Source organism: Hydra vulgaris, chromosome 15 (assembly GCF_038396675.1).
Source record: "Hydra vulgaris chromosome 15, alternate assembly HydraT2T_AEP".
NCBI classification, from domain to species: Eukaryota; Metazoa; Cnidaria; class Hydrozoa; order Anthoathecata; family Hydridae; genus Hydra; species Hydra vulgaris.
Genome location: NC_088934.1, coordinates 992,590 through 1,006,820, shown reverse-complemented (window position 1 = coordinate 1,006,820; position 14,231 = coordinate 992,590). Strand labels below are relative to the sequence as shown.

The 14,231-nt window shown below is 27.8% G+C and overlaps 1 protein-coding gene across 1 annotated transcript in view; it reads left to right on the top strand.

Annotated features, from left to right (window-relative positions):
* The window catches only part of LOC136072124 (dynein intermediate chain 3, ciliary-like), a 100,921-nt gene that overhangs the window by 85,324 nt on the left and 1,366 nt on the right, over positions 1-14,231 (top strand). The window contains exons 9-12 of the mRNA XM_065820545.1: positions 11,254-11,297; positions 12,918-13,053; positions 13,160-13,306; positions 13,501-13,592. Coding sequence (XP_065676617.1) covers positions 11,254-11,297; positions 12,918-13,053; positions 13,160-13,306; positions 13,501-13,592 — 419 coding nt within the window. The remainder of the gene's footprint in view (positions 1-11,253; positions 11,298-12,917; positions 13,054-13,159; positions 13,307-13,500; positions 13,593-14,231) is intronic.

Genomic DNA, 14,231 nt, shown 5'->3' with positions numbered 1-14,231 from the left:
TTTCATTTTCTTTATATCATTTTTCAAAATATTTTTTTCTTGTCAATATTTCATATATAAAGTTTCATATGAAATTTAAATGCATCCCCATCCTCGTATTCTACAATAATAAGTAATATTTCGATATTTTGCAATCTCTTGATCTTTTGTAATTGTCAATGTTCTATATATAAAAGGTTCAGGGGTTAAAATTGTTGATGAACAGTCTGGAACAGCCTCATCTAGTAGATACTCTGTATCCATGCGAAGTAAATACTCAATATCTATTTTTTATATGGCAAGATTTTTATTTTTTTAATTTTTCAGAGTTTGATATTTCAATCGCATTAAAAGATAAATTTTTAATTGAAATTCAATTAAAAATTCCACATTTTTCTCGCTTTTATCTCAATCTAATTTTCTGGTTCTTTAAGGAATAATTTAAGAGCTTTTTCATAATCATATGTGAAGATATTTGGATTTCCAGATAACCAATTCCAATTTACTTTATCTAAATTCTTTTTTAAAATGTCAATTACATTTGGATTTGCAGATAACATATCCCAATCTACTTTATCTAAATTCTCTTTTAATATCTCAATTGCATTTGGATTTGTAGATAACATTTCCCAATCTACTTTATTTAGATTATTTTTTAATATCTCAATCGCATTTGGATTTCGAGATAACCATCGCCAATTTACTTTATCTAAATTCTCTTTTAATAGTTCAATTGCATTTGGATTTTCAGATAACCATTCCCAATATACTTTATCTAAATTATTTTTTAATAAATTAATTGCATTTGGATTTTTAGATAACATATGCCAATTTACTTTATCTAAATTATTTTTTAACAATTCAATCCCATTTAGATTTTCAAATAAATTATCAGATCCCATTTTTATAGTTCAAGATTTTATTTATTTTTTTTAATTTTTCAGAATTTGATATTTCAATCTTATAACCATTATCAATCTTACCATTACGCATTTCAAGATATCTATATCCATGACCAGTCCCACGCATTGCACTATATAAAGATTTATAAACTGTTTTTTCTCCTGTCTCCATGTTTGTTAATTTAATAGTGACTGGTTTTTTCTTAATTGTTTTTAATCTTTCATATTTTGGATCTATTTCTTTTTCTCTTCTTTTACTGGATGTATTCTAGGTCTTCCAACTGATCTTTTCTCATCAACATCTTTTACTGGATGTATTCTAGGTCTTCCAACTGATCTTTTCTCAGTTACTTCTTTCACTTCAGCCATAATAGATTCTTTATCTAATAACCCATTTTCCATTGCAATCATTATCAATGTAGCGATATTGTCAGATGCTTTCGAAATGTTATTTTCTTCTAATAAACTTTTTAAACTTTTCTTTGTATAATACATTTTTTATTATATAAAGAAAAAAATTTTAAATAATTTTCAAAAAAAATTTAATTTTCAAAAATTTAATTATTAAATTTAATATCATTTGCTTTAAGTTCTATTACCATATCAGATAATACAAGAGCATATGCTTGAGTATTTGCTGGTACAGCTGTATTAAATGTTGCTCTAATTTGTACTTGTATTGATGATGATTTTAATGTTTCTGATTGTTTACTAATATCAAAAACAAAAATTGGGTATAAATCTCTATAGTCAGAAGGACTTATGTTGCTGTTTGCGATCAATTCAGTCATCCCATAAAATTTTTCTTTAAACATAGATGCTTCTCTATAAATTCTTGAAATTTTCTGATTTGGAAATGACAAATCATAATCTTCAGTAGGATATCTGGTATTATTAACCATAATGAACATATTTTTCAAGTCACAATGATCAAATATTGAAGCATTGACAATTTGGTCACCGTTAGCTCTATTTGTTTGAAATCCGACAATAACGTATCTAGGATTTTCAGGCGGTGTATGTGAGGGCAATTCCCAATTAAATAAAGTAACTTGTTGAACATTTGCAATATAACACTGATGATTTCTAAAACTTACTGGAATGGCCACTTTATTTTTAATTTCATCAATAAGTCTTTTTTTTTCTTTACCTGATGGTATCAAATTTGGCATAAGAAGTTGTATTCTATTAAAAATAACTTTTCCTGCAGCTGCACCAGCAAGCCTAAAAATTGCATTATCATCACTTTGTCTTACAAGAGTTATTGTATGTTTAAGACCATAAATAAATTTGTCATAATCATCACAGAATCCAAAAATGTGTCTTAAAGGTACGCAAAATGAAAATGTCCCTTTTGTAGTTGGTTTCTGAATTAGGTATGCTTGTCTTGTTACAAACCCTGTGTTATCAGCAAGTACTGCTGTTGATGTGGTATTTTTATACCGCAATTGATTTAATCCTTGTGCTAATTGAAAGTCATTTGCATAATTAAGCATTCCTAACATTGTAGTTGCTTGACCTGGATTATAAACAGCTTCTATCTCTTTGTTTGATAATTGGTATGTTATTCGATTAAATAAATGCATAAGACCATTATTTGTAAGCACCACTGCATCTGCATTAGCATAAGCAGTTCCATCAGCTTTAACAAGTTGCCCTTCAAATAAGAGATACGCTTTAGATGGAAGTGCTAACAAATCTTGTTCATTAATGTTGATTCTTATTTCTCCAGGACTATTTAGATTTGTGCCATTAATGGGTTCATATATATGTTCTTCATATCTTTCAATTCCATTATCTATCTCTATCGGTTCTGTAAAACTAAATACTTCAGAAGTCGTCATTTTATTTTTTTATATACAATATAAAAAAATTTTTTTTTGATTGACAATTCTTAAAAACGATATTAAAAAATTTACGAAAGCTAAATTTACGCAAGTCGAAGGCCTCGTCCCATTTTAACAAGATCTTCTATTCTTACAGCATTTTTATTTGATACTTTGCATGGGCGACCTTTGCATGGAGCTTTTTTTACTGATCTTATTGCAGACCCCATCATCAATTTATTTATATTTGTTATTACCTCTTCTTCATTATTTTTTCCATGCGAAGTAGGTCTTTCAGATACTCCAAAACTTGAAATTAATTCATCAGTTTTATTATTAACAGGTTGTGACGCTATTTTTGATGACGCTTTATCAATTAATTGTTTTCCTTTTTCAACTGTAGCATTTTTAGCAGCTTCTATCGCTGATTTTGAAAGTTCTTTTCCTGCTGATTTAGCAGCAGTTATTGCAGTTTTTCCTAAATCAGTAGCAGCCATCTTCTTCAACATAGCTGATGACACTCTTGTTACATTTGACGCTTTTATTTGTTAAAATAAATCTCTTATAGTTTCAAATATACCACTTCCTCCAATAACATGTTTCTTTATATATCTCCTATTATTAACAATTAGCATTTTTTTATGTACTATATATTTTTTTTATATAATTATAAAAGATTTTGTATTACTTTATACTGTGAACTATCCATTTCACCTTGTCTTAATAATTCATCACAAATTGCAACACCTTCATTTCTTGCTCCAGTGTTACCTGCTTTCCATAGAGCTATACACAAATAAAGCCAATCAACTAATGCATCAGGGTCACTAGGAAGAATTATAGTTTGTACTCTACCTCCAATTCCTTTTCCTCTTGATTCACGCTTCCTATTTTCTTTTATGTCCTTCCAAATAGGTGATATTATTTCTCTGTATTTTACACTACGAGAAGACTTTGGTTTGTATGGGTTTTCAGAAGTAATTGCATCTGTTTGTATGGTTATATCTCGATAATTGTGAAGATCATCTATATTATATATTTCTTTATTAGGATTAGACTTTGTTAGTAATTCCCAAAGACCAGGAGTACCTATGTATTTTATTCCATTTATATCTATATCATCATTATTAATTAATATTAGAACTTTTCCTATAAAAAATTTACCCTCTTTAGAATGTATTCCAAATGTAGTGTCTGTAGACTTTTTACTATAAGTATACATCCTAAGATAGTCTGTTGCAATTTTTCCCAACTTTAAAAATTCATCAGAAGGCATTATTTCTTTAGATCCATAAGTAAGTATTTCAGGATATGCATTTGAAAATGTAAGAGCGAATTGATTAGCTTGATCTTGCAATTTAGATATATCCTCCTTTATTTGACTATCAATTAATGGCTTGTACAATTTTGACAAGTCTATCTGCAAATTAGAATCTCCAATCTTTTCACTAAGATGATTCTGCTGTATTCTTTTTTTACTCTCTAATAATTCTTTTACAATTTGATCTCTCTTTTCAGTGTCTGTAATTTTTAAAAATGACATTTTGTTTTTATATAAAAAAGATTAAAAACACAACATAAAAGTTTATGTTGTGTTTTATGTTTTACGTTACGTTTTACGTTTTAGCAAACTATTTAAATAATCAATATTAAACGTTCCACAATTATTGTTAATCTCTAAGTCTTTATAAATGATATCATTTGTTTCTAATAATCTTAATATAAGTGCCATTGAAAAAATACTTTTTATTAGTTTTTTTTCTTTGAAATCACACTCTAATTGAAGTACATGTTTATCTATAATTTTTTATTTATCCTGTTTTTTAACATTATTCCATTGTTTAAGTGGTTCTTTAATGTCTCTTTTACACAATAAAAATCACTATCTTCATTCCAGATAAGTTTATAAAGTTTATTTCTCTCATCATCACTATAAGTTGATGGTATCTGAAAGTTTCCATAATCAGTGATAAATATAGAGTGACTTCCTGAATCAACAATAAAACCTCCTTTTCCAAATCCAAGAAGTTCCAAATATTTTTTTTTATTCAAATCTTGTTCTCTTTTACTAGATTCTAAAAAGAAAGGATATAAATAACGCATCTCTTATTATTTGTCAATAAAATGTAAAGTGACTATTTTTTTATTAAACCTACTTTGAATTACTTTAATAGCTTCTTCTCTCCCTTGGTCGATTAGTGACAACTTTGTTTGTTCATCAATTTCATTTTTAACTTTTATTCTAATTTGCTCCATCATTGTCTGAAATTTTTCAAGTTCACCAAGTATTAACTCAAATTCCTTGTCATCTATATGCCCATCTACTAAAGCTTTAGAAATATAATTGCTTATTGTATTTAGTTTTGAATCAGCAAGCACTTCAATCTTTTCATGCTTTTCTGCTTTTAAATTCATTTTTTTATTAATTTGTCCTCCTATTATTGATAACACTCCTGCTCCTAATGCTGCACCTTCACATGCAATAACTACTGGTGCTGCAATGATTGTTGATAAAAAACCAATTCCAATTGTTCCAAGTGCCATAGTGCTTGCTAGTAATGCATTATCAATTGCAGAAATTATTTTTACAGCTCTATGATATTTTTTACTTAGCGTTATTCTCTTTTCTCTCTCATGCTCTATATCTTTTTGAATCTCGCCAATTTTTTGTAACCGATATGATTTTTCTTCAGGTGTATTAGGAAGAACAGGGTAAATATTGTTATTCTCAGTAGGTATAGCTGAATAAATGTTATTGTACATTTTATTATTGTATTCCATTTTTAATAAAAAAATAAAAAAATTAACACAATAGATTAACAGAACAAAAACAATCTCCTTTTTTTATTAACACATCAGAATAAGATTTACTTACAATTGTTACTATAATATCATCAACAGACTCTGCTATTATACAATCTTGTAAACTTAACATTTTTAATTTAAGTTCATGTTTTAATGAAACTAACGCAACAACTTTATTAACTACTACACCTAACTTTAAAAGAATTTATTGATGTGATAGAGATTTTATTGTAATGTCGCATTGTGCAAATACATCATATCTTCCATTTATTAATATTGCAGGATGCTGTAAATTTTTATGTTTTCTAACCCTAACCCTAACCCTGACCTAACCCTAACCCTAACCCTGATGTGGTTTAAAAACTATAGGAAATGGTTCCAGTTGTTTATATTTGTTAATAAATTTATGCACTGGCATGCTATTTGACATTTTATTATATATAAATTTTATTATATATAATTTGAAAATCAAAGAATCATATTTAAAAATGGAATATTAGCAAATGGAGAATTTGGTCCTAATAATAAACCTGAACCTGTTGATGTATAACCATTTCCAGCACGTAAGTACAGACCATCACCTACAGAATTTCCTTCACTCCATGGTCTCAAATATAAACCAGATCCTGCACATGTTAATTTAACTCCTTGTCCATTCTTTTTCATGTACACAATTCCATTTCCAGCAATTTTATCAACCACTGATCCAGCTGCTGAACCTACTCCTGAAAGCAGTCCTGTTGCAAGTGGTGGTATAACTCTTGATGCTAAAGTACCAAGAAACGGTAAAAGTGCACCAATAAATCCACCTTCTATTTTAGAATTGTGCACTAGTTGTGTTTTACTTAAAATAATTGATACACCAGTACCTTTTTCATATGCTTTTCTAATTCTATTCAATTGTGTTGTTGTTACAGCTAATACATGTTCATTATTTAAATCTGAATGCGATAACTTAATACTAGCTCCAATACCACATTCAATTGCATTTTTAATTTTTTCTATTTGGTTTTGTAAAAGATTTACTTTAATATTAGTATATTTACTCATTTTGTTATAGTTAGATTATTTTTTTTCTCTTATATGAAATCTAATAGCTAATTTTTCTCCTCGTAAATTTATCAGATTTCCATCTTGATCAACCAATTTAGTCTCCATTTTTGAAATTGTTTTTAGTGTTATTGGTAAGTAAATTAAGTTTAATGGCTCTTGAATAATTTTATATCCAGGACCAACACTTGGGAAAAATGAATATATAACGTTTTCTGTTGTTCCATTTACATAGGATGATGCTATTATATCATTTGTTACACTTATGCTATTAATACTTAAAATGTTTACTATATTATCTGATTCATGAGATCCTGTTGAATATACTTGATTGTTAAAACCAAGAATAGATCTAATTGAGTTTATAGGTGTAAAATGAACTTTATAACCAGCTTCAATATTTAAAGTTGTTTTCAATGTGTTATTATGTGCTGAAAATATAATACTAGTTTCAAATCCATTAATAATTTTACAATTTTCAGTAATTTTTTCCACAATATACTTATTTATATCATCAATCTTGTACTACCTTCTAGAATGTTTATATCTATCCAAGTTGCTCCATTATCTGAAGTATATCTAAAATTGTTATTTGAAGAATCAACATTTAGAAAACTGTAGAATGTATCAAGACCAACTAATGCCATTTCATAATCTTTATCTTCACTTAGTTGTATAATAGGAGCAAACTTCTCTTTTATATGACTACTTTTATCATTCAATATTATATACATTTTTTAAATACAAAAAAATTATTGTAAACTTTAGATGGAAAATAAAAATTATCTAATCCACTTCTATATTTTCCATTATCTATTTTAGAAGATAAATCTATGACAACAAATCCATGAGGTTCTGACCAAGCATGCTTACAAAATCTTTTAAACTCATCTTCGTTCATATCACTAGAAACATGATCTCTATAAATATGACTTAAATTCTTTGCATCTTGAGGAAATAAGCAAATAAAATTGGCATTTTCTCTAATAGTTTGTCTAGTTAACTTAAAATAATTTTGTGCAAGATAGAAACAATCTACATTACTATGTCTTCCTCTTATAAAATATTTTTCACACTTATTTTGTTTTGTTAATTGCAAATCATCAAATATCATCAAATTATTCTTGTTAATATCAAGATCCTCAGGATTTGGTACATCTTCATCTGTTTCAAAAAACTTACACTCCATATCTGCTTTATCTTTCAAATTTTTTGAAACTTCTGCCATTACAAAATCTGGATTTTCATTTGATTTTTTTATATCGTCTTTAAGCCTTAATAGTTCAAGAATAACTTCTTTTGGTAATTTTTGTTCAAAAGATTGCTTTAATATTTTGTATTCTGGTTGAAAAAGAGATTTTCCAAAAACTTGTAAATTATTATTGTCTAACCAACCAGGTCTCAAAAGTAAATTCAATAATAAAGTAGTTTTTCCACAACCCGACTTTCCAACAATAATTAATCTTATACTCTTAGGAAACAACTTATTATTATTTCTCTTATTGCTATTCGCATTCCATAACAAATCTATAATATCCATTTTTATATATCAAGATTTTTTATATAAAAAAATGTATAAAATGTACTGTGTTAAATGTAGAAAAAAAACAAATACACTAAACTTGCAAAATGTTGTGAGTAAAAACAATAGAAATATGCAACATGGAAATTGCGCTATTTGTGGAAGATTAAAAACTCAATTTGTGTCAGCTTTGCACGGAGGTGGTTTAGTTAGTTCAATTAATTCAATAACTAAAAAAATAAAATTACCATGGGCAAAGTTCCCTGGTGAAATGCATTTACCTGGAATGAACTTTGCAGGTCCTGGTACTAATTTAGATGAACGATTAAATTCTACTGATGCATATAAAGAATGGAGTAAACCTATAGATAGAGTTGATAATGCAGCTTACCATCACAATCTTGCTTATAAATACTTCAATGACACAGCAAAAAGAAATTTAGCTGATAAAATTATGATCGAAGAAATGAATTCTATAAAAAATCCAACAATACGTGAAAGAATTGAACGAGGTATTATAAAACCTATTATAGCATCTAAAGAAAAATTTGGTTTAGGTCTTTCAGACCCATATGAATTGGGTGCTAAAACTACTCAAAAAAACTACAAACGATCAAAGAAAAAAACTTGAAATGGACTGACGAACTTGCAAACGAACTTCATAAACCAGTTGTAAAACATTTCAGAAAAAGAAAAGTGATTGTAAATGGAATCGATGAAATATGGGCTTCTGATTTAGTTGACATGAAATCTTTTTCTAAATTCAATGACAGTATAAAATACTTATTAATGGTAATAGATGTTTTTTCAAAGTATGGATGGATTGTTCCATTGAAGAGTAAAACTGGAGTTGATGTTGCTAATGCTTTAAATAAAATCTTCCAAAAAAGAAAGTGTCAAAAAATATGGGTAGATAAAGGCTTAGAATTTTATAATAAGAATGTTAAAGCGCTAGGTGTTGAGTTATACTCAACTGAAAATGAAGAAAAAAGAATAGAACAATGAAAGATAAAATGTTTAAGTACTTTTCAGCTAATTCTACTAGAAAATATATTGGCATCTTAGATGAAATGGTAAATAAATACAACAACACAAAGCATTCTTCCATTAAAATGACACCAGTTGAAGCTAGCGATAAAAAGAATGAAAATATTGTTTGGTTCAATATAAATAGAAATGTACGATCAAAGTCTATAAGACCAAAGTTTTCAATTGGTGATAGAGTTAGGATAACTAAAAAGAAAGGAAAGTTTGAAAAAGGATACAGACCGAGATGGACTGAAGAAGCTTTTACAGTGTCACAAGTTCAGTTCACAGATCCACCAACTTATAAATTAACTGACTATAATAGTGAAGAAATACAAGGTACTTTTTATGAACAAGAAATGCAAAAAACTGATCAAGATATATTTAGGATTGAAAAAGTTATTCGCAAACTTAAAAACAAATCATTAGTAAAGTGGTATGGGTATCCTGATTCGTTCAACTCATGGGTTGATAATAAAGAATTGATAAGTCTGATGTAGTAGGAAATGCTTTCTTTTACGCTTAAGCTTAGATTTCATTTATGAAATTGATGTAACCATAATATATTAATATATTATTGTTGATATGGATGAAATATGATATGATAATATGGATAGGGATATGGTTGGAAAAAATGAGCCAAAATCCGTATTTTATACTACTTCAACTGGTTGAAATGGAAATGTTTATGGCTAAATATGATATGAGATTATAGTTAGGGATATGGTTGAAAAAAAATGAGCCAGAACGCCCTTTTTATACTACTGTCCTGTTCTGTTTCTTATCAACATTAATTATCTTCCCATCAACCTAACATCTAAAGTACCTCTTTTTGCTGACGACTCAACTTTATACTCCTGTCTAGACAAAAAGTTTTCTTTCTTCGATCGCATAGAACAGGTATCTCACTTATTTAACAGGTCGGGGCTCACAGTGGCTTGTAAATTTTAACTCCAATTAAACTCAGTTTTCTGCTTCAAATATCTATAGCAACACTGTCAACATTCCTTTAGTAATGAACTCTTACTGAGGGTTTCCCAATTTTTGATATCTTAAAATAGTTTATAATAACTATTTTGGGTTTTTGAGATATTATAATAATTGACAGATTAAAAATTGTCTTTATATATTAAGCCATTTAAATAACTTTGCATTATGACTTATTTTATTGTGGAATATTACATATGATTGTCCAAATGCATCACCTTATTTGTTCATTAATTTATAAATTGCTATTTCATATTGTTTAATGTTCATTTCAAACTCACTACAAAGTTCAGTGCTGGATTTATACCCTCGGGGGCTTTAGGCTGAATCAATTTTGGGGTCCCTCAAGAATATTTTTATATTAAATATGAAAAACCATTATATAGTATATATAGCATTAAAATTTTCATTGTTTGCTATTGTATCTTCAATACTTTAGTTAGCGCTATGCTTTTATATAGATTTGGTCTAGAATTCATTTGTACAGAATTAGTTTTCAAGGGATTTAGTGTTGCAATTGTTAATGATTGTACAAATAGAACCTTTCAAAATATTAACAAATGTTAATATTTTGAGGGAATTTTTGTGTAGCAATCATGACAATCATGAATGTAACATTTTTTAATAACTCCCTAAAACCTCTACTAAACATTTTTTGAATCCATTTTGGGGCTCCCAAAATTGTAGGGTCCTAGGCTGCAGTCTAGTTATCCTATAGGTAAATCCAGTCCTATATCCATAGTTCAGCGATTTTTGGTTGATTGTTGATCTGAAGTCATAACCAATAGTACCAGTATTGATATAGCTTTAGTCTAAATAAAAGATTATCTAATTTTAAGGTTTTACTCTGTCCAAGTAACTAACTAGAAAACTTGTTATTTTATCCACAAACCTGCTAGGAAAAAAAGCAAATAGGCTTAGCCATAGGCTTGTACGTATTATGCTTATTATATATAGTTTTCTTGTGATTCTGTGATTCCCCTACCTTCTTTTTACTTTGATGTTTGTTTTTTTAGGCATAATGGTTTTGTTATTATTATTTTTTTTAAACACTTTTTTAATGTGATATATTATTGTATATATCAAGCAAACATTTTTAATATGTTATTGCATGTATCAAATGCATAAATTAAATATTCTGTTGTTTTTATTTTAGATATGGTCAGAAGAAATTCGCGAATCTTCAATCATGTGGACCAAGTAATTTTTTTCTATTTTTTTGTTCTTTTTTTTTGTTCATTACTAGTTTATAACAACAATTATTGTTAACATAAGGCTGCATGTAATGTTTCTAAAAAACTGCAAGTAACGATACCAAAAAACTTCAAGTAGTGTTACAAAAAAACTGAAAGAAATGTTACCAAAAAACTGAAAGTAATGTTCCTAAAAAACTGAAAGTAATGTTGCCAAAAAACTGATTCTAACATTTAATTAGGAAATAATTTAAAAACTTATTTACCTTATCTAGGAGGTTTAGGGTCAATCTTAACCCTAAACCCCTAATACTTTTTATGTCCCTGAATCTCTGACCTTGGTCCTCTTATACTGTTTTATCATGACCTTAAACGTTTTTGGCATTATTTACCCCATACCATACCTACGAATAAAACCACTTTATCTTTACCTTACACTAAAATGGAATGTTTCTAAATCAGTTGCTGTATATTTTATAGTTACTAACATCTTTACTAAGTAATAGAGTTTGTTCTCATATTGCGTTGAAACTAAAATTCAAATTTTATTTCCTAAATTTTTATATTACATTAATTGAAATTAGTTTAATTGTAAATAGTGTGTTTTTCTCCGTTTTTACTAAAACAACAGATTTACATAATTCTCATGTTTTTTTCTTAAAATCAAAATCAAAACTTTAAAACTAAAGTTTATTTTTAAAATCAAACTGATCTTACAAAAAATAAAAAATTAACTTTATTTTTCTAAAAGAATAAATTGAACTGAACACATCAACTTAAACACAAAAATTCAATAAATTAATTTAACTTTTTACAAATAAATATTACTTATGGATAAAGACTAAATGGACTCATGTCATAAATAATTTTGTCATGTCACAAGTAATTTTGTCATGTCACAATAGTTTGATGCTTAAAATGGTTGTTTTATCTTAAGCAATATGGTACTGGTGCATAAAACAGGTTTTGATGCAATATGGTTGTGACGTGATGTGGTTGTGATGTGATATGGTTGTGTGAAATCTTATGGTATTTTAGCATAATTCTTTGATGATTACATTACAATATCATCTTTGCTAAAAGTTGTTGACTTCAGCCTTCTTGACTTTCGCATTATTTGTAAATGATTTCGCTATTAAAAAAATGTTTATGCATAGTTCCGGTTGATCATGGAATATTCATTTCAATTGAAATATGATGTCCATTCTTATTGCTGTTACCTGCACACAAATAACTTTTTATTAGTCTTAGTTAAACATTTGCTCCATTATGAAAATTAATTATTGAATGTTTTTATTCAAATGTACGTTATAAAAAATAATTAAAAAAATATATATATGTGAAAAAAATCGTTGGAATTTAGTTTTTCCACTATTTTAATTGAATTTTCACTAATTAAGAAATCTACAAAAAAAGAATTTATAAAGAAATGTGTATAAACAATAGTAATGTATAAAGAATAGATCAAGCTGAACTTAATTTAATTTTTTTTTCATTTTTGGTCACGCCGTAAAAAAAAATGTATGTTGTAACTCTGACTCTGACTGACGTAAAATATCTGATGACGTAACATATCTGATTTTAAAATAACATTTTAATAACAGATGTTTTTATGCATGAATTGAAGACAACATATGTCAAGTTTAACAGATGCGTGTTGGAGTCCTGTTCGACCTGCAGTATTTTTTGCGACTAAAATGGATGGATCATTAGATATTTGGGATTATCTTTTTAAGCAAACCGATCCAACCCTATCTATACAGGTAAAGCAATTTTTTCTAAGCACATTATTTAACTTATAAAACTTGAAAATTAAATTGGCAATGAAGTCGAATTTTAGTTTATGTTTTCTCATTTTGATATTTTTAGGTTTGTGAAGAAGCGTTATATTCCCTTTGCATTCACGATCAGGGAAGGTTTGTAACAGTTGGGTCTCACGAAGGAACGACTACTTTACTAGAACTTTCTGAAAGTCTCTATACTTTGCTACGTCATGAAAAAAATGCTATGGGAGCAGTATGTATTTTTTATCATAAATTAAATTTTTTTAAATTGTTAAGCTAGCCTTATAATTTAAAATATTTTAAATTGGAAGGCTCGCTAAACAGTGTTCCTAAGAGTTAGTTAAAAAAAGTGTTACAAAGAATTAACAATATTTTTTTTTGGTTTGTTTGTAACGTAGAAATAATGTCTAATTTATTTTTATCTAGATGTTTGAGCGTGAAACAAAGCGTGAAAAAATATTAGAAACACGCCATAAAGAAATGAGACTAAAGGAGAGATCTCGTTCACAACAAGAAAAGTACCACATTTAGTGTTTTCGTTTTTTAAAAGTATTTCATAGTTTTAATATACATATTTGCGTTAAAAACGTCTATGCAAACATATGATGTGTGTGTGTATGTGTGTGTATATATATATTATAATATATAAATATATAATTACATATATATATATATATATATATATATATATATATATATATATATATATATATATATATATATATATATATATATATTAGGAGTATGCATTGAAAATGAGTTTTTTTTTAATACAAATTTATTTTGAGAAGACTATCAGACTCAGATCATTCTACGACTTTTTACCATTTTTCAGTAGCATGCAGATTTCACGCTTAAAAAGTCTTGATCTTTTCAGTCAATTCAGTAATCGCACCATTTTTTAGTATCGTCATAAGAAGAAAATCGCTGCTCAGCCAGACCATATGTCATCGACCGGAACAAATAGTAATCAGAAGGGGCGATGCCAGGTGAATGCTGCGAATGAGGCAGGACTTCCCATTTGAGGTTCTCCAAGTAGTTTTATAATATTTACAACATAGGGTCGTGCGTTGCCATGGTGAACAATAACCTTGTCATATTTTTCGGCCTTAAATCTTTTAATGGATGCTTCAGCTTGATCAATTTTTGTTGGTAAC